General features: G+C 44.5%; 1 protein-coding gene across 1 annotated transcript in view; it reads left to right on the plus strand.

Moving 5' to 3' along the window:
• The window catches only part of LOC148050189 (uncharacterized), a 41835-nt gene that overhangs the window by 17924 nt on the left and 1041 nt on the right, over window positions 1–22870 (plus strand). Inside the window, exons 2-7 of the mRNA XM_087744289.1 lie at window positions 16387–16458; window positions 16621–16698; window positions 16790–16888; window positions 17727–17834; window positions 18739–18913; window positions 19434–19717. Of these exons, the coding sequence (XP_087600415.1) occupies window positions 16455–16458; window positions 16621–16698; window positions 16790–16888; window positions 17727–17834; window positions 18739–18913; window positions 19434–19717 (748 nt within the window). The 5' untranslated portion in view covers window positions 16387–16454. The remainder of the gene's footprint in view (window positions 1–16386; window positions 16459–16620; window positions 16699–16789; window positions 16889–17726; window positions 17835–18738; window positions 18914–19433; window positions 19718–22870) is intronic.

Raw genomic sequence — 22870 nt, forward strand, 5'->3', positions numbered from 1 at the left:
CAAGGCTACATGTGCCACAGAGCCTGGGTTAGAACTTGAGCAAACCTGGTGTGGAGACAGGGACAGCCTAAACCCATTCCTGAAGCCTGAGAGCAGGGAACTAAGGAGCTGTCTCCTTCCAGCACCTGAATAAAGAACTCGCATTTGCTATTGTTTTCCAGCTCTCATCTACTATTAGGAGGGACACCACATCAATTAACTCTGAGTAGTTCCCTGGGAGTATTTTAACTACTGAGCAGAACTGTTGATACAGAAAGCTTAACAACCACATCTGTTTAGGTACCTCCAGAGCACATTTAAGACTGATTAAAGTCTAAGGATCTAAGTTACTTTCCCGTCTGCTGCCTCTGTTTATCTTCAGTATCTTAAAATCTTCAAACCCTCACAAAACAACACTGATCTTTACTGTAATGAAACAGAGCTTGTTTTTAATATGATGTTGTGGTCTTGTAACTTCAGACCCTGAAGCTGTTGATCCCAAAAAGAGTCAATGATCTTGTCATGTGGTAGTTGCTTCAAGACATATATACACTTATATCAGTAGTAAAATAATATACTATCAGTCTTTTCGCTTGACTTTGGGCTGCAATTGTTGCTTTGTAAGCAGCAACTGCCTTTATAAACTGCCTTTCAACTAATAAGCTAAGTATAATTTCTCAGTTCTGCTATAAATAGTTTAAAAGCTGACCTTACCCTCCACCCTCAATAAGTGCTGTATGGATGAATTGCTATGTCCATAGCAATTGCAAGTGTATTTTAAATTAGCTCTTGATACTTATTTTAAAATAATCCATACAAGAGCTCTTACACCTTTTTAAAAGCATGAAACCATGACTTTCTGCAGAATAGTTTCTCGACCTTCTGTAAGCAGTAAATGTCTTAGGGTGGGAATATGTACTGTTTATGTGTGTTAGTAGGGAAAAAATACAAGATTCTGAAAGTCATTACGTTTTGTATGTATGATATGTATGAGTAATTGGATCTGTATCACCACTGGCATGTACAATCACAGCAAAAGAATTTGTTGCATTGTGCAGTTTGATACAGTAAGGTAAAAAATATTTTCACCTAAACAGCCTTTCTTAGAATTTCAACAAAGCAGTAAATCTTAGACAATCTATGTTTTTCAGTTGATGTTTTCAAGGGCTCCATTGTGACAGGAAATGCTAATTTTATTAATCGATACACACTAACATTACTCATGTAATATGCTTTTTAAAACACAATTTAACATAATGGAAATTTCCTAGAAAGGTAGATATTAATTTTCAAAAAATTCTGATCATCCATGTAAATTAAATGCACACAAGTTCATTCATCAATGCGTAATGCAAACTTCTATTTACAAGACAGATGCCATAATTTATACTTCGCAAAGATACTCAGCTAACATAACACCTCTGTTTCAGGCAGCAGTAATACAGTCTTAGTTAAGGAAATGCCAACAGATTAAAATGTTCTAATGGTTCATAAAACAGTTTAGAAGGTGGTTTGACAGTATTACTACAAATGTTGTGAAGTCCAGTGCGTTTGAAGCTTATGCTCTGCATTTAAATTAAAAAAAGATGCTGTGAACCATGGAAAAGGATGGCAATGTCATAGTCATCTGTTGATACATGTAGTTATATTGATTATTTAGTAGTTGTATAGTGGTTTCCTATATGGCCATATTTCAGTGTAATCATTGAAGTTTCTACTATGCTTATGCTATCTACAGGGATGGTGTAAGTTCCATCCACTGAAAGAGTGGCGGCAAGAATTTATCTACAGGTAAGTATGGCAATAAGAAGACACTTAAAAGAAGCTGAGAGAGGGCTGTGTGAAAGAAAGAAAAACTTAGCCTCTCTTTTGTTTCAGAAGTGAAAACAGTGCAAAGGTTATTAATGGTTTACAGAAGATGAGTGCACAGTACAGCACCTGACCTGATTATAAATAACATGTATTAGTATGTCTCAAACTAATTTCATTTATGGCCACAGCTGGTAGCAAAAAATCTACGTAACTGTGGGCTGTTCAAATCAGCACTTAAGTTTTGAGTCAGTAAATCAATTAATTATACATTGATTTTACCATGCATGTTTGCTCAAATGGTGCACAACTGTGAATTTGGCCCCCAAGTTCTAAAGCATCTGTTGAATATTTACATCCAAGCTCATTTATTTCTTTTTGCCTTGAAGCATGGGCAGAGAAGTTAACATCTGTTTGCAAAAGGCCATGCAATCATATTGTACCCTGCAAAATACATTTGGTTACAGAGTGGCCTAAGGGAGAGAAGATGCCATTCCTGGGTGCAATTAGACAAGAATCATAATAGATGCATGAATTAATTTTGTAGAAGAAAACAAAGAGAAGGGAAATACGTGTCTTTTCATAAACGAATACTGTATTTTGCTGACTGAAGCAAAAAATAAGTGGAGATGATAAGTTTTCCTTCCTATTTCTGATTTTTACAGGAAACCTGATGGTTTTTACAGGAAAACCATCAGGAAACCCATACATAAACTCATACACAGAGAGAGGAGTTGTTATACGCATATAAGCCTGTAAGAAACAGTGCCCCCTTTTGCACTGAATATGTCAAGTCTCATTGATCTTAAGTTATTGAGGAAGTACAGCTCCTTGCTAGGCATAGAATAATTTCTGTAAAAATCTGTACAAAGCATGTGATTTGACTGTGAGTGTGGAGTTGCTGAAATGAGTACCTTAGAAGTTGCTGAAGCTAAGGGAAGCGAATAAAAATATTAAATTCATGGGAACATATTTTGGGAAGTGATAATCAAATAGGAATAAAATAGAGAATGTAAAACTGATGTGATGTTTTAAAATGAGATTTTCTAGTCAGCATTCAAATATCTATTACATGGAGCTTTAATAAAGTTTATGCCCTCACAGTGCTATATAAATCTAAAGCAGAAGACAGATTTAATCCCATTAAATATTTGTCAGGGATTTAATGCAGTAGATAATATAACAAGTGCTATTGGACCTGGCATTACAATTATCCATTTTTACCAAACACCAGTGCCCATGACTTCAAAAAGAATTTTGCTTCAGGTTAGGACTCAGTGATTGGACTTTATATTTCTTTTAATTTATCACAGTCAGATGTTAGAGCTGCTATTGTTTTCTCAGCTCTTTTTATCTATTAACTGTAAAGCTAGCTTTGTTTCCTTATTACAGAGGTGTCCAGTGGAAATGCTGTAACAGGAATATTTCTATAACCTTCCTTTTAACAGAAATGTGGCAATTTGACCTACTGATTCTGTATGTTTTTTCCTATTCAAGAGCAGAATATCATCGTCAGCCTCCACATAGTTAAAAGGCTGCTGCCAAAACCAACTTCCTTTGCTAAGATAGTGACATATACTGGTTCTGCAGTCCATTTCAGTCAAAATGTCAAAACTGTTAGCCTAGAGAATGCTTGCTTCCAGGTTGCTTGTACACTTTATTTTCTTGTGTCATCCCAACTTTTATGCTTGGCTGAAAAAAAGTAAGATAAATAAAAAAAGTTTTGAGCGCTGCAAATGTGGGAAAAGTTTTGTTATACCCAAGAACTCAGGATGAATGAGGCATTACTTAATTTCTTTTCATTAGAAAGCCATTTATACATATTCATTTATACTTGTTTGTTTGTTTGTTTGTTTGTTTTCTGAGGACTTTTTTCTGCCATTCTGAAGCTACTACCACCACACAGCAAATGGGAAGTGTTTTTTAAGAATACCCTACTGCTCTGTCTTCAGAAGTTTAAAGCTTCTGGTTATCAGACTGGGTTTTTTTAAATATAGCAGTGTTCTCTTAATTAATTAAAACTGAATTAATTAATTCTTCAACTTTTATTATTGTCTTGTTTAAAACTCTTCAGCTATCAAAGCAAGAAACTGAAAGAACACTTGGTGATTTCTGATCCTAAACACCACTAATAAATGTACACTTCATGGCTGAAGTGAACAATGCATAGTTTGTGGTTTCACTGCAATTTATTTGATGAATATGAACATATGTAAAATGAATATTTCCAACATGTGGCAACTCATAAAACTTTTTTTTTTCACTTGCACATAGTAAAAGTTCTTTTTGAGGACTTTTAATGCTGTTTTTTGTAGCCACTGATCAGGTGATGTTTTCTATATAACAATGGAAGGAAGTAAAATAAAAAATGTGTTATCATAAACTAAAAGTGTTTTGGAAATTCATGCCAGGTTTCATATGAAGATAAATCATATCCAGACTGTCAAAGCATACATTTTCCACTGACAGGCTATCAGCATCCCATGAAATAGTGAAACTACTCATATCTGTTAAAAGTAAAACCACCTGTTTATCAGTTCTTTCTTTGTAGATTTAGGTCAGCCTTTCCAGGATTTCCAGTTGTAATACGAAGAAGCAAAGTAAAACCAACACAGAAAAGCTATTTCACCCTCCATCAAGACAAGAAACACAGTATGACATAGGGAAGCCCACTTTTTCTGTTTTTTAAAGAACAAGATGGAATTTGCTTTCTTCCCTGTCTTTGGCACCACATTTGAACTACAGTATCTGGAGAGGAAGGATGTTCTGAGACTCAGGGTGCCTGGGATCAAGTCCCCACAGCTTCCTGAATGATGAGTAAATGAATAAAATTGTTCTTCCCTTTCTGGAGTGGAGCACTTGGAGACATGGAAGTTATACCTAAATAGAGATCATCTGGTAGGGTCAAGTCTTCATGATGTCTCAGTGTCTGCTTTAATGCTAAACTGTCATGCTCCCTCATCCACAAGAATGAAGTTCCTGGATAGCTGTCTTGGGGGGGCTCCACATAAAAGTTTTTTCATAAAAACTATTTGGACAAAGACATGTTTAGAAATTCTGAAAACATATCAGATCTATGGTACTATACTTGCTGCCCTGTTCACTGATTGCTGGTCTTGGCTTTCCCCAAAGGTCACTTAAACTTTTTACTTAAGCAAATCCTATCTGAATTTCACATAGAGCTGATGGCAAATGTCCCCCTCTACCCTGGCTCCAAATCCATTACTTTTCCCCTGATCCTAAACATTTTCCTTCTTCACAACAGGATGAAGCTGAAACTTCAATATTTTTCATGGTGAACAGGGTGGGAGGGAAAGGGGGCCTTTCCAAGGAATGTCATAGAATTTGCGTTGTTCTTTTTAAAGGAAAAAGATTCAACTTTAATTTACGCTATGAGTTGAATCAGGATCTTGCACATGGCCATAAGTATAGCATATTTATGCCTAAATGGAGTCCCTCTGCTCCAGTGAAAATTGTGGATATTTCATTACAGAATGAACATTTATCTAAATTCTCTTAATGAAAGATAGATAATCACTTGAGAACTGCATGTATGATATTAGAGTGCTTATATGGGATGTGAGCACATTGTGTTTACGTCTCTGGTGTGAATTCACAGATATAGGTTGGGTCTTTTCTATCACAAGTCATTGCAGATAAAAGTCTCCATATTCTGATTCTCAATGACATCTCACTTTTCTTTCTCTTCACATTGGCCAGGAATTTAGCTGATGACTTCTTATAAGATACCAACTTTTTCTAAACACCTGCTTCTCCCAAGAAGTATAAATGAAGGTGCTAGTGCTCAGCCCTCCTGAATTCAGGACAGAATATTTTCAAAGCCTGTAAGAACCAAAATCAAATGCCTCAAACAGTATCCACCACCATTTTTCAGCTATAACTCAAAGACAAAGTAAGCAGTGAGAGATACAAGAATTGAAGAAGGACAAGGAACACAAAGGGTGAAAAAACGAATAATTACAGTAACTCTATTTTAAAGTCTGACTTCTCTTTAGCTGTGAATATAAATACATGCTGCACAACACTGCTCTTGTCAGATTAATATTAGTGCTATAGGTAGTATTCTTTCCTACTACCAGGAGTGTCGTGGTTTAGTCCCAGTCAGCAACCCAGCACCACACAGCCGCTTGCTCACCCTCCCTCCACCCCCCGTGGGATGGGGGAATCTGAAGAGCAAAAGTAAGAAAACTCATGGGTTGAGATAAAGACAGTTTAATTTAAAAAATTATTATTGTTGTTGTTGTTGTTGTTATTATATAATTTTATTATATTATTATTTATATAGAATATATATTATCATAATAATTTGTAATGAATTTTAATAATAATAATATTAGTAATAATAATAATAGTAATAATAATAATAATTTGTAATGAAAAGGAAAACTGAGAGAGAGAGAGGAACAAAACCCAGGAAAAACAAGTGATGCAACTGCTCACCACAGGCTGACTGATGCCCAGCCCGTCCCCGAGCAGCAATCACTGTCCCCCCAGCCAACTCCTCCCAGTTTATATACTGAGCATGACATCATATGGTATGGAATAGCCCTTTGGCCAGTCTGGGTCAGCTGTCCTGGCTGTGCCCCCTCCCAGCTTCTTGTGCACCTGCCAGAGCATGGGAAGCTGAAGAAGTCCTTCATTCAGTGTAAGCACTACTTAGCAACAACTAACACATCAGTGTGTTATCAATCATCAGCATTATTCTCATCCTAAATCCAAAACACAGCACTATACCAGCTACTAGGAAGAAAATTAACTCTATCCCAGTCCAAACCAGGACAAGGAGTTTCTGAGATATTGAATTTAAAGCTCTAACTGGTTGTTCACAATCCAGCAGATTTCATGTGACATACTTAGTTTTGGAACAAACACATCCAAAACTTCCTGCTAGTGATATTTTCACTCTCTTGCTATCATTTATTTTCAATAAAAATTAATTTGCTACTTTATCATGTAGAACACCCAAATAACAGCAGGATCTTTGAAATCATGCTACTAGTGTGAAAAAATAATAAGAAAATATTGTAACAGGTATAACACACTGTTCTCAGATCAGCATTGGTACATGCCACAAGATATTTGATTTGGTCCTTTAGGTCCATTCAAGAGCACAGAAAAGATGACAAGCAGGCATACTGCCTTGAAAAATGTATTTCTTTCATACAGCAGTATGAAAAGTTGTGTTCATCCATAAAAAGCTTTTTAATTAGAAGTACTTTTGTTCATTTTCATGGATCTAAAACTAGCATAATATTGAGGGTAGGAAGTATTAGATATTCAGACATTCCCGCCATATAAATATTATTTGTTTCCAGATGCATAAACTTACATTTGCCAGGAATTGCATAGGAAACTTGAATATTCACAAGACCAACACTTGCAACAAAAGAAGCAGCCAATATCTACATATATTGCTTAAGTCAAGGTGCCTTATTATGCACACAATATGTGTGCAATAAATAAATGTACATATCACCAAAACCCTACCTCATTGTTCAACAATTAGATATATGATTCTAAAATTGTTTAATTCAGAATCAGAAACTTTAATAAGATCTTCGATTCTTCCCCTTCTGTATTGTTTTTAGTGATCCATATTTTGATATGTCATTTTTCCTGATTTTTGTTTTTACTTCCTTTCTGGGTGACATTTGAGAATATCCCTGCTTTACTGAAGACTGAGTTAGATAATTGTATTCTGAATGAACTATTTACTAGCACAACTCTTCACAGAAATGAAAGCCCAGAAAGCAAGAGAATTTCGCTGTTGAGACCAAAATGTTTGTGCATTCTTTCAGTTGGAAAACGTGAGATTTACCAGAAGAAACAATTTCTACTTGGAATAAATACAGTCAGTTTGTAGAACAATGTTGAATACACTCAAACCACAGTCTGCAAGAAGAAAATGTTACTAGTGTGATTGTAGAAGTTGAACTTGGAAAGTATTTGCTCAGCTGTAACACACTTCTCTAAAAGTAATATGTAAATAATAATCGTCTTGATTCTATCAGAGAGCATGCTGGCTGCCATGGAAATGGAGATATATCATAGCATTCTGACTACATAGCTTCACTCATGTAGAGAAACAGGCTGGAATGAGAGGAATTTTTAATGGATACAAGCATGGTTTATAGTAATCAGTTTAAAAGAAAGGGCATTGGGATTACTGTGTGACAGTGTCTCCTGGTACCCAAAGGGTAGCCAGCCCCTATGGGAGAACAGGCAAATGAGAGGCGTGATCTATAATTCCCATGAGACATGGTGACAGCATTTCAGAATGGAAATGTCTAAGTGTAGTGTTTTCCATCAAAAATTAATGTTTTTAATGTCTTCAATAAAAATTAAATTCCTATGAACAAAGACACTTTTCAATCTCTCAACAAACTCTATGGCATAAACAAGACATACTTTTTGAAATACCTATTTCCTAATTTATGAAATGCCTAGGTACTGAAAAAGGCAATTAAGAAACATAATTAATACTTACAGGGGCTATATAAGGCATTGAAGCATTTATTTTGAATTTCAATCTCACATTTCAGCAAATGCTCTCAAAAAGCTTGGATAGCTACAAAGGAAAAACTCTTGGACAAAAGGTGACAAGTTCATGATAAGTATCATCATTAAACCCAAACATGTCACAAATTGGCAAGACAAGAAAATCCATGAAAACTCAAGTGAAAGGGAAATAGCTTTTTGTAGATAGTTTAATAGTTTAATAATAGTTTAATAACAAGCTGTCTGTCATAACAGTTCCTTTATTAAAAAAAAAATCTCAAAAATATGAAGATACCAAGAAAGCTTGGAATGGATTATAGGAAAACCACTGCTTGCTTATATGCCTGAAGTGGACTGTGGGGAGCACTGTGTAATGCACTGTGATATTTTGCAGCTAGAACAGCCTCACTCCTGCTAGCAAAGAGCAGTGGGAGGTTCAGGACAGGACAGACTCGCATTGTTAGTTAGAATTGTAAGTTGCCATTGTTGCTAAAAAACAGTGAAACAATTTAAGCCTAGAGAAAAAAACGCCATTTTGCTTACCAAGAAAGACATTATGTCTAAGAAGTCAGGAAGAATCAAAGGAAAGACAAAACCATTTATATTATCATAAAAAGTCCTGAAAGCACAAATTATACCAGATGCATATAAATTAATAATATTAGATGAGACATTCTTTAATAATGGAGATAACACTATTAGTGTAATTACTGACCGTCTGGTCAGGTACTGGGAAAGAATGAAATACATTACATTTCCAGATAAAGCCAAAGTAAGTATTAATTTCAAGTTCTTTCCAACTTAAAGAGCTGTCTAGTGATAAATGGGTCTAATGCAGCATCTACATTCTGATATCAATGCTATGTTTTAAACACCAATAATCACACAACTCTTCTACTGGCTGCAAGGCAGAGTCAAGAAATTCACAGTGGTACCCTTGCCAATGCTGGACTTTAGGTTTAAGAAATTTCTTCCTAGGATTGTAAATAACGTTACTGACGAAAGCACCAAAAAGTGATGCTGCTGCAGCTTTTCATCCCAGTACACACTATATTTCCCTTCCTCTGTATCAGGGGCTACTTCTTCTACAGCAAGCAATTAGAGGCACCCCCTTACTGAAATTTTATTAAAATGCAGTATAATCATATTCAGTAGCAACAACAGATAAGTAGCATAATATCTGCAAATATGTGTACATTGAAACAACAGTTATAGGCTTCAGGCTGGTTGGATACATGGCAATGGGTAAAGGCAACTTAGGCTCCTACCACCTATAGGGAGGATCAGCAAGGACAAATGGAAATAGGGATCAATGTTGCCAACGCGTTCTAAAATTCCTTCATTGTGACACCTTTACTACTTTCCTCCCAATCCCTCTAAGCTTGGGTCCTCTCTTTCATGTTTGATGAGATATCCCTTATGGTCATGACCTACATGTTGCAGTATTCTCTGTTCCAGTCATAACTGTTATGTAACAGTTACAACTAAAAAAGAATTTGCACCTGAGAACAACAAATAGCATTCAGTACATGTTGTCTGTGAAGCACAACTCATATTCAACATATTTATACATTTACACTTTTGTTATTGATGCTATGGGTCAAGATTTTGGGATGTTCTACCTTAATCCTGGTGCGGGTTTCCTAGCAATCTTACAGAAGCTGTACTTCACTTTCATGAGCAAGTGTTTTGTTAAATAAAGGTTTTTGTCTAAACAGCACACTATCAACAGAGCTCTTTCCCCACATTTAGCCATTTCCATCCCCTGAGTTAAGTACGCTCTTTAGGAATGGAATTCTTAATGAAAAATGTCTTTTGCTCTTCTCATTTCATAAGCTTCCTTCCCACAAACATGTCATCTAGTATCCATTACTCTTCATTATATGCAAAGAAAGCATAGCTCTAATGACATATAATGGTGTATTGACAAGCACTGTGAAATATTTATACAAAATACAGAAGCGATACCTCTGAGTTGTTTGCACCTGATCCGTTCTGGTTCATCCTCTCTTGCGCCCTGCATTAGAATAAGGCCTGGAATTAATAATTTTTCATTGTTGCTGTTTTTAATACATCGCTTTCAATCTTTATGAATTAGGTGGGGTTTAGATGTCTATCAAGTTTTGAGTTCGTATGTGGTGGGCCACAGTAGTTGTATTTAATTTCTCTTCATAACTTGTCACTGATAAACTGCCCACGTTAGTAATAACTTACAGTCCCTGCCATGGTTGGCAGATTTTCTGTTCCTCTATGTATTATTTGTTATCAAAGAAAACTGCAAATTTTTCCAGGTGACAAAGCTTGTAGAACAAATCTGTCTTTTCCATTCCGGAGCAAAGGTACTTCTCTCTCCTGACTTGTTCTGACTTAGATGCAGTAATATGTTGCGTGAAAGAACAGAGCAGTATAAGGATGGTGAAGTGATACAGAGGTATAGTAGGAAATGATTTATGCTGGTGGAGCTTTCTTACACATGTTCCATGCTGCCCCAGTTTGTATTTGCAACAAGCATCTGTTACACCTGTCATCTCAGTACATCATCTTCTTATTCTGAAAGCCTTGAAATAACCTTTCAAAGATCTGTTTGCAATTATGAGCAGCATTTCATAGATGTTTTCCTAGTTGTATGTGTTACTGATTTCATGCCTTTGTGAACTAATGCCTGCTGCCTTGTATCACTTGTTCGCTGAGCATGAGTCCTTAGGTCTTATCCCAGGATAGTGGCAAAGATACCAGCAAGTGGGCAGTGGTGGCTACCTTTATTCAATTCAGACAGCATTACTCCCAGTTATTCTTCCTAATTCATATTACCATGTGCCTAGGAATCCTTGCAGACCAGATGCCACCATGCAACATGCTGTACAAACAGTACAAAATGAAGACTTTCTGTCATGGGGAACTGCAATAAGCTCAAATAAAGCTAAAGAGACGGAGTGATGCCCTCTAGAAAGAAATCTGGCAGAGAACATTATTGCAAGATCAAAAAAACACAGCTAAAGAGTATGCAAACCTTAGAGGGGAGGGTGGGTAGGAAAGTAATCTCAAATCCTTTCTTTTGGGTCAGGTAGCTGCAGACACTGAGGATGCTTTGATCCAAATAAGAAAAGTAACCTTCTTTCTATTTCTGTCACTGTCATCTTGTGGAAACACTTAATACTGTGTGTTTTGTACCTGTCTCTATATGCTTCATATATAAGATCAAGAAAAACTGACAACTGATTTTTTTTAATGCAGAAAAACACTGAGAATGTGTTCATTCATCACTGCATCAGAAACTAATTTGGAAAGGCTTTCAAAAGTACAAACACAGAACCCTTTATTTCGAGCTGTCTCCCAATACATGTGGCTCTCTAGCACATGAACACTTATCAGCATTCAGATTCTCTCAGGCAAATGAAAAGATTACCAGTAGCAGTGAAAGGCACTTCAGAAATCCAGGGATACTTTAAAGAACTGGGGTACCTTGAAGAAGTAGTAAAGAAGGATCCATTTCATTCCTGGTTTATAAAGGATTAATAAAATATGCCTGAATAGTCAAGTGTAATAGTTAAAAGATCATTTTAACACACTTATCAATGTATTTATAATCATCTGCAGTCCTACTCTATTACATGCTAATAGATACTTTGAATTTGTCATTCAATGATTAAGAATTCTGACATGCTTCGTTTCCCTGACTCAATTTATTCTGGGAAATTGTAAATTCTTCGACAGGAAGTGCTCTACAAAAGCTGTTACTTCATAGAAGTACCCTTAGTTTCCACCACTTTCTGAATAGAGTTTGGAAACTTTTCATTTTTAAAACATAAAGCAGATGCCTTCAGATTTTTACATTTATTTATTACATTATTTAATGAATTACAGCAGAAAAGCAAGAAGAAGCTGGCTCAGGATACATTTTTACCACCAGTTACTTATGTTATCCAGTCTTCCTTCATGTAAGAATGCCAATAAAGAAATTCATGTAGTCAAAAAAGTGTTTCTGTTACCACATAGGCTAATCTCCCTGCTTTTGCAGTCAAGCAGAACCTCCTCAAAACCATGCTGATTTAAAAAAAAAAGTTTTGAATAATCCAGTGTGCTTAGCCTGATGTTACCAATTCTATTATGTTTTTTTATTCATGTTTCCTGACCACTTGAGGTACGAGTCCACTATAGTTTGCTTCAGATATTTTGGATTTTAATTCCTCTCTGAAAGAATACAGTGAACAACTAAATTAGGACTTGAAAATAAGCAATAGTGGAAGAAGAAGGAGCTCATACTATCCACTATGCTATTATTATACACTGGTTACAGTTTGTCATCAAACTGGATGCAGAGCAAAAAAATCATCCCACTCAAACTGGGATCAGGAAGCACAGAGCACATCTTCATATTTTGAGATTTACAGTGGTAAAATGATTCAACACACCTCTCTTTGTAAAGATTAACATGCATAATCCATACTAAAGGTAACAGTAGCATATCAGCCAATTTCCTTTAGTAAAAATGCCAGGTGTCACTATCTGCAACTTTTAGGACTGAAACCTTAATTCTCCATTCCTTGTGCACCAAACAATCACAGAGCATTTCTCAGAAGCTTTGCACATGCAAGAATAGCGTAATATTTTTATCACAAAGGGTAATAAAGAACAAAGAAAGTAACCTTGGCAGATCACAGTAAAAGTGATGATGCCCCATGGAGAACAGGAAACAGACTGGGAGAGGATTTGGTTTAATCAGGATGTGAAGACCTTTGTTTCTCATGCCATTAACCTTTGCACTTTTTATGGCCTCTGGTGGCAAAAGCCTGTTAAATTAATTTATCATTTAAATTTTAAATTCCTTTATATACCTGAAGTTATTAAATGCAATTCAGTTTAACATAAAGCACTTTGCTAGAAAGTCTGTGTAAAAACAAATCTGTATTTACACTGTTAACCACCCACCTCATAAAATAAAAATTCCAAAGAGAGGAGGGAACTTTCCTTTTCCTCTATTTAACAACATCCTGAATTTTAAAATAGTTAAGCTATCCTCCATTTCCTATATAATCATTGATACTAAATGAATTTATGCTTATACGTCCTGAACGCAAACTGATTCCTATACTCTTATTAAAATAAAGATTTTGAAGGTATTTTGCTATGGAATTGCAACAACAATGGCTTGTTGTTATGTATAAGTTGATTAATTGCTGATATGACTTACAAGGGTTCTCTATTCTCTGTTTCATAACTGCATATTTAAGAACTGTGAAGTAGTTACCAGAAAAAAAAATAGCAGAGCGCTTTACACATTAGTGTGAAGGTTGTATTAAAGCTAGGTAAAAATCAGAAATTCACTAATTAGAATTTAACATTAACAAGCAGCCATAAGGCCACATGACAAGGTAGCTTGTTTTTCATTTGTAATATATTGTGTTAAATAATGCAAGCAGAGCTGCTATCCAATCAAAACTCAGTGTGAAAAAAGAGAACAGGTATCAGTGCTCAAAGGTGTGCTTAAGGTCAACACTGGAAATTGTTGGAAATCCAACATGAGTGTCAGGCAAGGTTTTTTGGTCTCTCACTTCCATCCTGCCATCTTTCTTTTTCCATAATGAGTCAAAACACAAGACAGGAGAGTTTCTGCCTATATTCTCTTTATACAGCTTAACCTTCTGTAGGCTCCACAAGGCAATACACAATTACACAGCTCCTGTAGATCACTGCAACAGTCGATAAGGGAGGACCGATCGATATCATCTACCTAGACTTTTGTAAAGCCTTTGACACAGTCCCACACGACATCCTTATTACTAAATTAGAGAGATAAGGATTTGAAGGGTGGACTATTCCATGGATAAGAAATTGGCTGGCTGGATGCATCCAGAGAGTTGCGGTCAATGGCTCTATGTCCAGGTGGAGACTGGCGATGAGCAGTGTCCCTCAGGGCTCTGTCTTTGGACCAGTGCTTTTCAATATCTTTATCAATGACATAGATAGCGGGACTGAGTGCACCCTAGGCAAGTTTGCGGATGACACAAAGCTGAGTGGTGCAGCTGACACACCTGAAGGACAGGGTGCCAGCCAGGGGGACCTGGACAAGCTTGAGAAGTGGGCCCATGTGACCCTCATGAGGTTCAACAAAGCCAAGTGTAAGGTCCTGCACCTGGGTCGAGGCAATCCAAGACATGAGTACAGACTGGGAGAAGAACTCATTGAGAGCAGCCACACACAGAAGGACTTGGGGTGTGGTGGTGCTTAGGGACATGGTTTAGTGGTGGACTTGGCAGTGCTAGGCCAACAGTTGGTCTCGATGATCTTAAAGGTCTTTTCCCACCTAAACGATTCTATGATTCTATGACTTAGCTCTTTGAGGACCTGACAGAAAGTATTCCCTTAGATTTCGCATGAAGAAGAAATGGAGAAGTAACGGCTTCCTCTTTCCCGTAAGGTGAAAGTGACTCGTTAGCCCTGGGGTCCCCCAAGGCACCAAATGGGGCTCCAGCCTGGAAGCTGCCTACAGGAGGGGATCTTGCACTTGAGTCTCGAGACTGAAACCACTCACTCTTCAGCCTCATGAGCTGTTGCTAACAGCACCCGAGGAGGTCCGAAATCCCTTGGCTCTGGTTTCCTGTTGTTTTGGGGGACTGTGAGCTCCTCGCTGCCCCTGTGACAGCGCCCGGAAAACAGGGCAGAGCTGTGGGCTCAGCCCCGGCTGGGACTGCGCTCCAGCGGCTCTCCACGAGCGCCCCGAGAGCCCTCTCCACGCTGCCTCAGCACAGCCGTGAGGTCACAGCAGGGCTGTGAGGTCACAGAGCCCCACGGTGCCGCGCTGGCCATAAGCACCAACCGCTCAGCCCCCGGCCCCAACTGCAGCAGCAGCGGCAGCAGCGGCAACAGCGGCAGCCGCAGCAGCAGCAGCAACATGGTGCGAGCGCAGGGGGCCATGGCCCCCGCCCGCCGCCTCCTCCTCATCCTCCTCCTCCTGGTGGCCCTACATGTCAGGGCTGCCTGGGCTGCTCCGTGGCGAGCGCAGGGAGCAGGTAAGCGGGGGACACTGGTGCAGCCTTTCATGGGCCAGCGGGCTCTTCTCCCCGGGAAGTGTGGATGATGGTTTTTTCCCTCCAGTGCTTTAGCGAGGGTTTCCTCCGCGTGCGTGAGAGCTCTCCCAGTAAGAAAGCCCCGAGGGGCCGTACGTTGGTCCATCCGCTCCTCGAGGGGTGTTGCACATGGCCTGGAAAGAGTGTTTGGAGAGCTGCCAGGAGACAGACAGGAGGTCACTGGGCCCCTCTGCAGCTTTGGCAAACTCCACCTACGTCTGGCTCCCCCGCTGTCACCTGACCCCCCCCTTCCAGTGCCTGCAGTTCACTAAGGCAGCAGTGGATCCCAGCATGCAATGGAAACATTTCTCATTTGTGCTTGCGTCTAGGTGAGGGTGGCGGCAATGGTTATCCAGCTTCTCGGCTGGATGTTGGTTTGGAGCCCTTGGGGCACCCCGGAGGTAAGTTCTCAATGTCCCTTCCCTTGAAAGCATAAACACTGACAGAGTGGCAAGAGCTTGTTCACGTGCAATTTTCCTTAAGTTCCTCTCAAGGTCGACGGCTTCCCGACTTCTTGGCCTATGCCTGTCCTCGAGCCTGAGAGCAATCCCACAGGGAAGTCAGTGGGAGGAAGGAGCAGTTACCTTTTAATCTTCTTTCCCTGTGAGATGCCAGTTGCTCCTTCCGTGGCCGATGCTCAGACGTGGAGAGGAGCAGGGGGGGAACGGGTCGGGCTGAGTGATTTTGCCTTGCAAAGCTCTCTTTGCCAGCCCCGCGGAGCCTGAGCTGCTGCCGGTGCCAGCCAAGCCAGCGGGCTTGTTGGGGTTGAGTTTAGAGCTGGCGTGAGCTCCAGGGAGTCCTTCCTCCCGGCAGCTCCGCGCGCGATTCGTTTCGTCCCAGCGCGGTGCCACTGCAGGCACGCGGTAACTCTTTGCACCGTGCTCCTGAGTGGAAGGGAGAGATGAGTGCCATGGAGTAATCCCGTCTTTGAATTGCGCTCACTGCCGCTCCCGTCTGAAGAAGTATCTTGAACTGTGTCACGGGAGCTGTTCTGTCCTGCGCTTCTTTGCAGCCGTGCCTGTAGGCGAAGGTGATCCAGCTTCCCGCTTGGGTTCCAGGACGGAGCCTCTGGCAGATGGCATGGGTACGTCACGGCTTTTTCCCTCTTTGAGAGCTGCCAGCTGAAAGCCCAAGGGTCAGCCAGCCAGGCGCCTCTACGCGTGCGCCCTCTCCTCGCGTGATCCCCTTACGGCTTCTGCGACTCAGTAGATCACAATAGATGGCGGAAGCTTCTCTGGGTGTTTAGTTACAGATGAGCCCGCAGGGAGGACTTTTCCAGCTCCTCAGCTGGATGCTGCGCTAGAGCCAAGCTGGCATCGCAGGGGTGAGTAGTCGGTCTCTGCTGACCTTGCAGGCTGTGCACTGCTTTTCTGTAATTTAATCGTGTGAAGTTGAACCAAATGCTTTCTGTTAAGGTCCTCCAAGAGCAAAGTACCAAGCTGAAGGAGGAAGAAAGTCCCCGGAGCCATCTGAGGTCCTAAGGCAAATCCTGGAGGAACTGAAGAGAGGACACGGTGGGTATATTTCACTCTGCCTTAGCCGTGAGGCTCGGCAACCGGAGGATTTAGATACACGTCTGCACACGTTGTAGCCGGCACAGCAGGAAGGGCTCGATCGGAGCCTCGCAGCAGCAACGCTGGCTTTCACGCCTTGCAGGTGCTGGCGAGCCACAGAGATGGTGCAGAGCCTCTGCTGCCAGTCGTGGTTCAGGCCGAGTGCCAGGGGCTGCTGCTGCCCCAGTTTGACCAGTAGGGCTCGGAGATGGCTTGTGCACATGTCGGTAGGCAGATTTGAGGGCCTGGCATGTGCTGAACTTGTGTTGGGCTCACGCGCAGCACTGCTTGACACTGGGCCAGTTCCAGGCGGGAGCGAGGTCCCAGGCAATGCTGCTTGCCCTTTCCTAGTGCTGGAAGTCAGGTGGAGATGCTGACTGGGCAGGCTTTTTGGGTTGTGCTCCATTTCCCGTCTGCAGAGCGATAGCTGGGATGGGACCAACGTGACCGTTGCTGGTGCTTACAGGGAAGGGCATGAGGGCCTTGCGGAGGAGCCCTTCTCAGAAGGGCTGTTTCCCCGCCTGGCCTGGCTGCAGCTTCTTCCCGTCCTCTTTGAAGGAAGGCCTTTAGCATCGCCTTACACTTTGCGGAGAATGCACTACGTGCAATTGCCTGGTCTCCCAGCAGGTCAGGCGTGGCTGGTGTTTGGAGCAGTGACTAGGCGCAGCCCCAAAAGCCCAGGCGTTTTTTCAAAACCTTATCAATGTCTTTCTCAAAGAAAGTCTTGCCTCCTGAAGATGCCATCTCCCTGATGGGGAACAGTTCCATCTGATCCAACTGTCCCGCTTGCTTTTTCAAGAGATGGACCGAGAGGCTGTGCAGAAGGAGGCGCTGCCGGAAGGAAGCGGTGGCTCACTGCCAGTCTCTGCTGAAGAAAGAGAGGCGATGCAAGCCGCCGGCACGCCGGGTAATTGCTGTCCCGTGGTCAGCCAGTGTCACCCATCAGGATGGCTGTGTGTCAGCAGGCTCTTCCCCCAGTGCCCGCTCTTGCATGTCACGTCAGCAGCCAAAGCTGGGAGTGTTTTGGGTTCGAGGCATCTGGACCATGTTCCGCGGATGATGGGAAACGTGACTCTTGCACGAACGTACCTCCCGCTCTAGCTGCATCCCAGAGCTTGCCCTGAGTCCCTAGAGGCCCAGGGCACAAGAGCAGCACAGAGCGGGATCCCTCCCGTCAGCTGAGGTCCAGAGCGATGCCCTGACTCCCAGACTGGGCTTGGTCTTAGAGGGAACCTCCCCATCCTCCTGCATCCTCTGTGCCTGAGCCATGCTGAGGCTTTCCCTGTCGTCTCTGCTTTTTGGCAGTGCTGCCAAGGCCCAGAGAAGACCAGCGCAGCAGGGTATATGGATTTCCTCAAACGGACTCAGGTACTGAGCAGTCTTGCTGAGCTCCCTAAGTGGGAGACAAGTCCCGAAACCTGGGAGCGGCTGCAAGCGGTGCCGTGCTGGGGAAAAGGCAGAAGGGGGAGAGCAAGGCTCAAGCATCTCTTGGGAAGGCCTGACTCTGTCCCCTCGGGCTGTGGGAGCTGGCCCGGGGCGAGGGAGAGTTGGGGGTGGCACTGCCTGCTGCAGGAATGGTTTTTGCCCGTGTCCCTCGAAGGAGCGACTGGGCAAGCAGCTGTGCTCCCCTCCCCCTGCTCTCCTTCTGGCCTTCCGAGTTTTGGTCGGTGGGACAACCTGTGCCAAAGGGTGGGAGCGTGCCTCCAGGCACCAGCACTGGGGGAAACAGAGAACTTCACGGCCATATCAAACGTGCTGCAAGCTTACCAGTGGTGCACAGGATGGCCTAACGTCGCAAATTGCTCCTCCAGATGTGCTCGGCAAGACAACCGCAAGGGTTTACGATCCCCAGAACATCACAAGTGGTTTGTGTCCCCAAGACATACGAAGGCGCTGTATGATAGGCACAGGAGCAGCCGTGGTTTCCGTGCCACTTGCGATAGCGTTGTGCTGTGTTTGGATCCATCGGCGGAGGAAGAGAAAACAGTGAGTCGTTGCTTTCCCCCTTCAATGGCTGCTTGTAGCCACAAAGCATTTCTAGTCAGGCTGCTGTCGAGCGGCGAGTTAGTGGTTGGCCAAAAAACTCTGCCAAGGCTTCTGCTGCTGGCAGAGGCTTTAAGTGGTGTCTTAACTCCCGGGTGTTCTTCTCGGGAGCCCGCTCTGGCTGGAGCCAGTGTTAGCTCAAGCTGACCCTGCCTGGACAAGAGCAGCCCCCAGGAGCAACAGGCATAGGCAAAGCAAGGTCAGGAAGAGAAAGAGAGGGGCATGAGATTACCGTAGAAAGCGAGACGTGCGCTAGCTCCCGCTCCTGACCAGTGAACCTGCCGGGAGGAATGCCCCTGCTGGGGCTCGGTGGTGCCACGAGGTGCAGGTGTCCACCTCGGCCAAGCTGTGCCAGCAGCTCAGCCCCCGGTGGTGAACCTTGCCAGCTCTGCGCCGTGCTGTGGAGGAGAGTCCCTGTGGCCCATCTGCAGCTGAGGGCCTCAGCAGCCTCCTCCCTCCACAGGCAGCTCTCTGCAGCTTCAGGAGCCCAGCGGGAAACTGGCAGCCGCCCCTCGCGCCCGGACAGCCGGACCGGCCGCCCTGGCATCCCTGAGAGCCGGACCAGCTGCCCCAGCATCCCAGAGAGCTGGACCAGCCGCCCCAGCATCCCAGAGAGCTGGACGAACCGCCCCAGCGTCCCTGAGAGCCAGACCAGCCGCCCCAGCATCCCTGAGAGCCGGACCAACCGCCCCAGCGTCCCTGAGAGCCGAACCAGCCGCCCCAGCGTCCCTCAGAGCCAGACCCAACGCCAGCAGCCGCCACACCGGCCTCAAACACCGGCGCGCCCGTCCTCCCCACGGCCCCGCGCCCCCCCAGCCCGTCCTCCCCACGGCCCCCGCGCCCCCCCAGCCCGTCCTCCCCAAGGCCCCCGCGCCCCCCCAGCCCGTCCTCCCCAAGGCCCCTGCGCCCCGCCAGCCCGTCCCCAGAAGCCCTGCTGTGGCGGAACCAGCCCAGCGCCCTCCAGCCCCAGCCCCAGCAGAAACAGGCCCCCCGCCCCCGAGCCCGCTGCTCCGGCCCTCCGGCAAGCGCTGAAGGCAGCCCCGCCAGGGCAAGGGTTGGGGGTGCGCTGACAGAAACCCCCCAACAGCTTTGGGATCAGCCATTTCCCTCCAAATAAAGAGGGACAGAGCTGTCGCACAAGTGTCCGGGTGGTACCAACAGCAAACACCGCGAGGCACCAGCGCTAGCTGAGCTCCGCGCCCGCGCGCAGCTGTGGATGCCCACGCTCGGTGGATTCGGAATTGGCGGGATGGTCGCGCTCAAAGAGTTGCGGTCAACGGCTCGATGTCCAAGTGGAGATCAGTGACGAGTGGCGTTCCTCAGGGGTCGGTCTTGGGACCGGCACTGTTTAACATCTTTGTCGGCGACATGGCCAGTGGGACTGTGCGCGCCCTCAGCAAGTTTCCCGATGACACCAAGCTGCGTGGTGCGGTCGACACGCTGGAGGGTAGGGATGCCATCCAGAGGGACCTTGACAGGCCGGAGAGGTGGGCCCGTGCGAACCTCATGAGGTTCAACAAGGCCAAGTGCAAGGTCCCGCACATGGGTTGGGGCAATCCCAAGCACAAATACAGGCTGGGCAGAGAACGGGTAGAGAGCAGCTCTGAGAAGGCCTTGGGCGTGTTGGTTGATGAGAAACTCAACAGGACCTGGCCATGTGCGCTTGCAGCCCAGAAAGCCAACTGGATCCTGGGCCGCATCAAAAGAAGCGTGACCAGCAGGTCGAGGGAGGCGATTCTCCCCCTCTGCTCCGCTCTCGTGAGACACCACCTGGAATGCTGCGTTCAGCTCTGGGGCTGCCAGCCTCAGAAGGACGTGGACCTGCTGGAGCGAGTCCAGAGGAGGGCCACGGAGACAACCAGTGGGCCGGAGCACCTCTCCTATGAGGACAGGCTGAGCGAGTTGGGGTTGTTCAGCCTGGAGAAGAGAAGGCTCCGGCGAGACCTTATAGGAGCCTTCCAGTACCTGAAGGGGGCCTGCAAGAAAGCTGGAGAGGGACTTTTTACAAGGGCATATCGTGATAGGCCAAGGGGTAATGGCTTTAAACTGAAAGAGGATAGATTTAGATTAGATATAAGGAAGAACTTCTTTACTCAGAGGGTGGTGAGGCACTGGAACAGGTTGCCCAGAGAAGTTGTGGATGCCCCATCCCTGGAAGTGTTCAAGGCCAGGTTGGACGGGGCCTTTGAGCAACCTGCTCTAGTGGAAGGTGTTTCTGCCCATGGCAGAGGGGTTGGAACTAGATGATCTTTAAGGTTCCTTCCAACCCAAACCATTCTGTGACTTTATGAGTCTATGAGTCTACATAACAGGAAAGACCCAGCCTGTCTCTGTGCAAAAGATGAAAGCAGAAAGGGGAAACTGGGGAGCACCCTCAGTCACCACTGAGCATGACCCGTGATGGAAGATGTGGTTCGACAAAGGGCTCTCCACGAGACCGTTAAATGGGCTGCCAACTCCCGTTGTATGGCAATTGGTCCCGGTTTCCCTCATGAATTCCTCACGATTGTCCTCCGGGGTCTGTGTCAGGCGATGGAGTGACACCGTACGACACGGGAGCCAGCGGATGTGAGGGGTGTGAGCCCGGGGAGGTGCCCGAACCCATCAGCGCTGAACCTCCACTGCCAATATGTAGGAAACTGGGGTCAGAGCTTGATCCCTGGGGCCGCTGCCCCCACTGCTCAGGCTCCCAGTCCTGAGCTGATGGCGGCCATTAGTGACTGCTACTTTACAACATTCCTCATTGACACAGGAGCCCAAATATGGATGGTAGGTAAGGACACTTAACAAAGGACAGCCTCCACTTAGCAAGCCAAGAGTTTCTCTTGTAGGTGGTAATGGCAAATCACCACCCACCCACTGGTCAAGGCTAAATTAATTCTATCTAATGGACGGACAGTCCGGCCCTACTTCTAGGTCCCCGTAACAGGTTAGGTGTGGATGCCTTGAAGGGTCAGTCGTGGGTGGACTCGTGGGAGATAGGGGCACCACGCGCTCTGCCCCACAGTTTACCTCACATCAGCACATCCCTGACTGTGAACCTGTTGCAAACAGGTCAGTAGCATGAGGTCCAGCTCCTGCCCCTTTTTCTCACAATACAAGTCACCTTCTGATGCCATCCGGGCTGCTCCTGAAAAGAGCTGGAAGGACGGGGAAGCGTGGTCAAGTCTCCTTCCCGCTACAATTCTCCTGCATGGCCGGTAGAGAGACCTCATGGCAAGTGGTGACTAGCGCTAGATGACAGAGCCCTGAACACCGCCGCTGAACTGCTCGCTGCGGCTGCTCTTGGTCTGATTGCGACAGCCCGTTGTGTCAACGAACAAGCCTTGCCGTGAATGGCAATAGTAGGTGGGAAGGATATGTTCTTTTTAGGCTCCCCATATCGGGGACAGATAGGGAGAGATTTGCTTTCACCTGGCAGGGACTGCCATTAACATTGACTGGACCATCCAACCAATTCCTTACCCACAAACAGTCCATCCAACAGATCCGTATCTCTCCAATTTAGAGAGAAGGATGCTGTGGAGGACCGTGTCAAAGGCCTTACACAAGTGCAGAGAGATGACGTCCGTAGCGCTTCCTTTCTCCACTGATGTAGTCACATCATGATGTAGCAGAAGGCCGCTAGGACGGTCAGGCAGCATATACCCGCCGTGTGCTCTCTCGAGGTTTCCTTTTGCATGTCAAATAATTTAAGAGAATATTTGTTCTGTTTGAGTGATTGACCAGTTGTTTTCTTGATTGACCAGTTGTTCCTGGGGTACCCAGCCCTCTGAGCTGGAAGACAGGGACAGGGAGCAGAACGAAGCCCCCATAATCCAAGGGGAAATGGTTAGTGACCTGCTACACCACTTTGACACACACAAGTCTATGGGGCCGGACGGGATCCACGCAAGGGTA

Source organism: Nipponia nippon, unplaced genomic scaffold (genome assembly GCF_047370975.1).
Source record: "Nipponia nippon isolate SJK-2023a ecotype South Korea unplaced genomic scaffold, ASM4737097v1 scaffold_9, whole genome shotgun sequence".
In the NCBI taxonomy this organism is placed as follows: Eukaryota; Metazoa; Chordata; class Aves; order Pelecaniformes; family Threskiornithidae; genus Nipponia; species Nipponia nippon.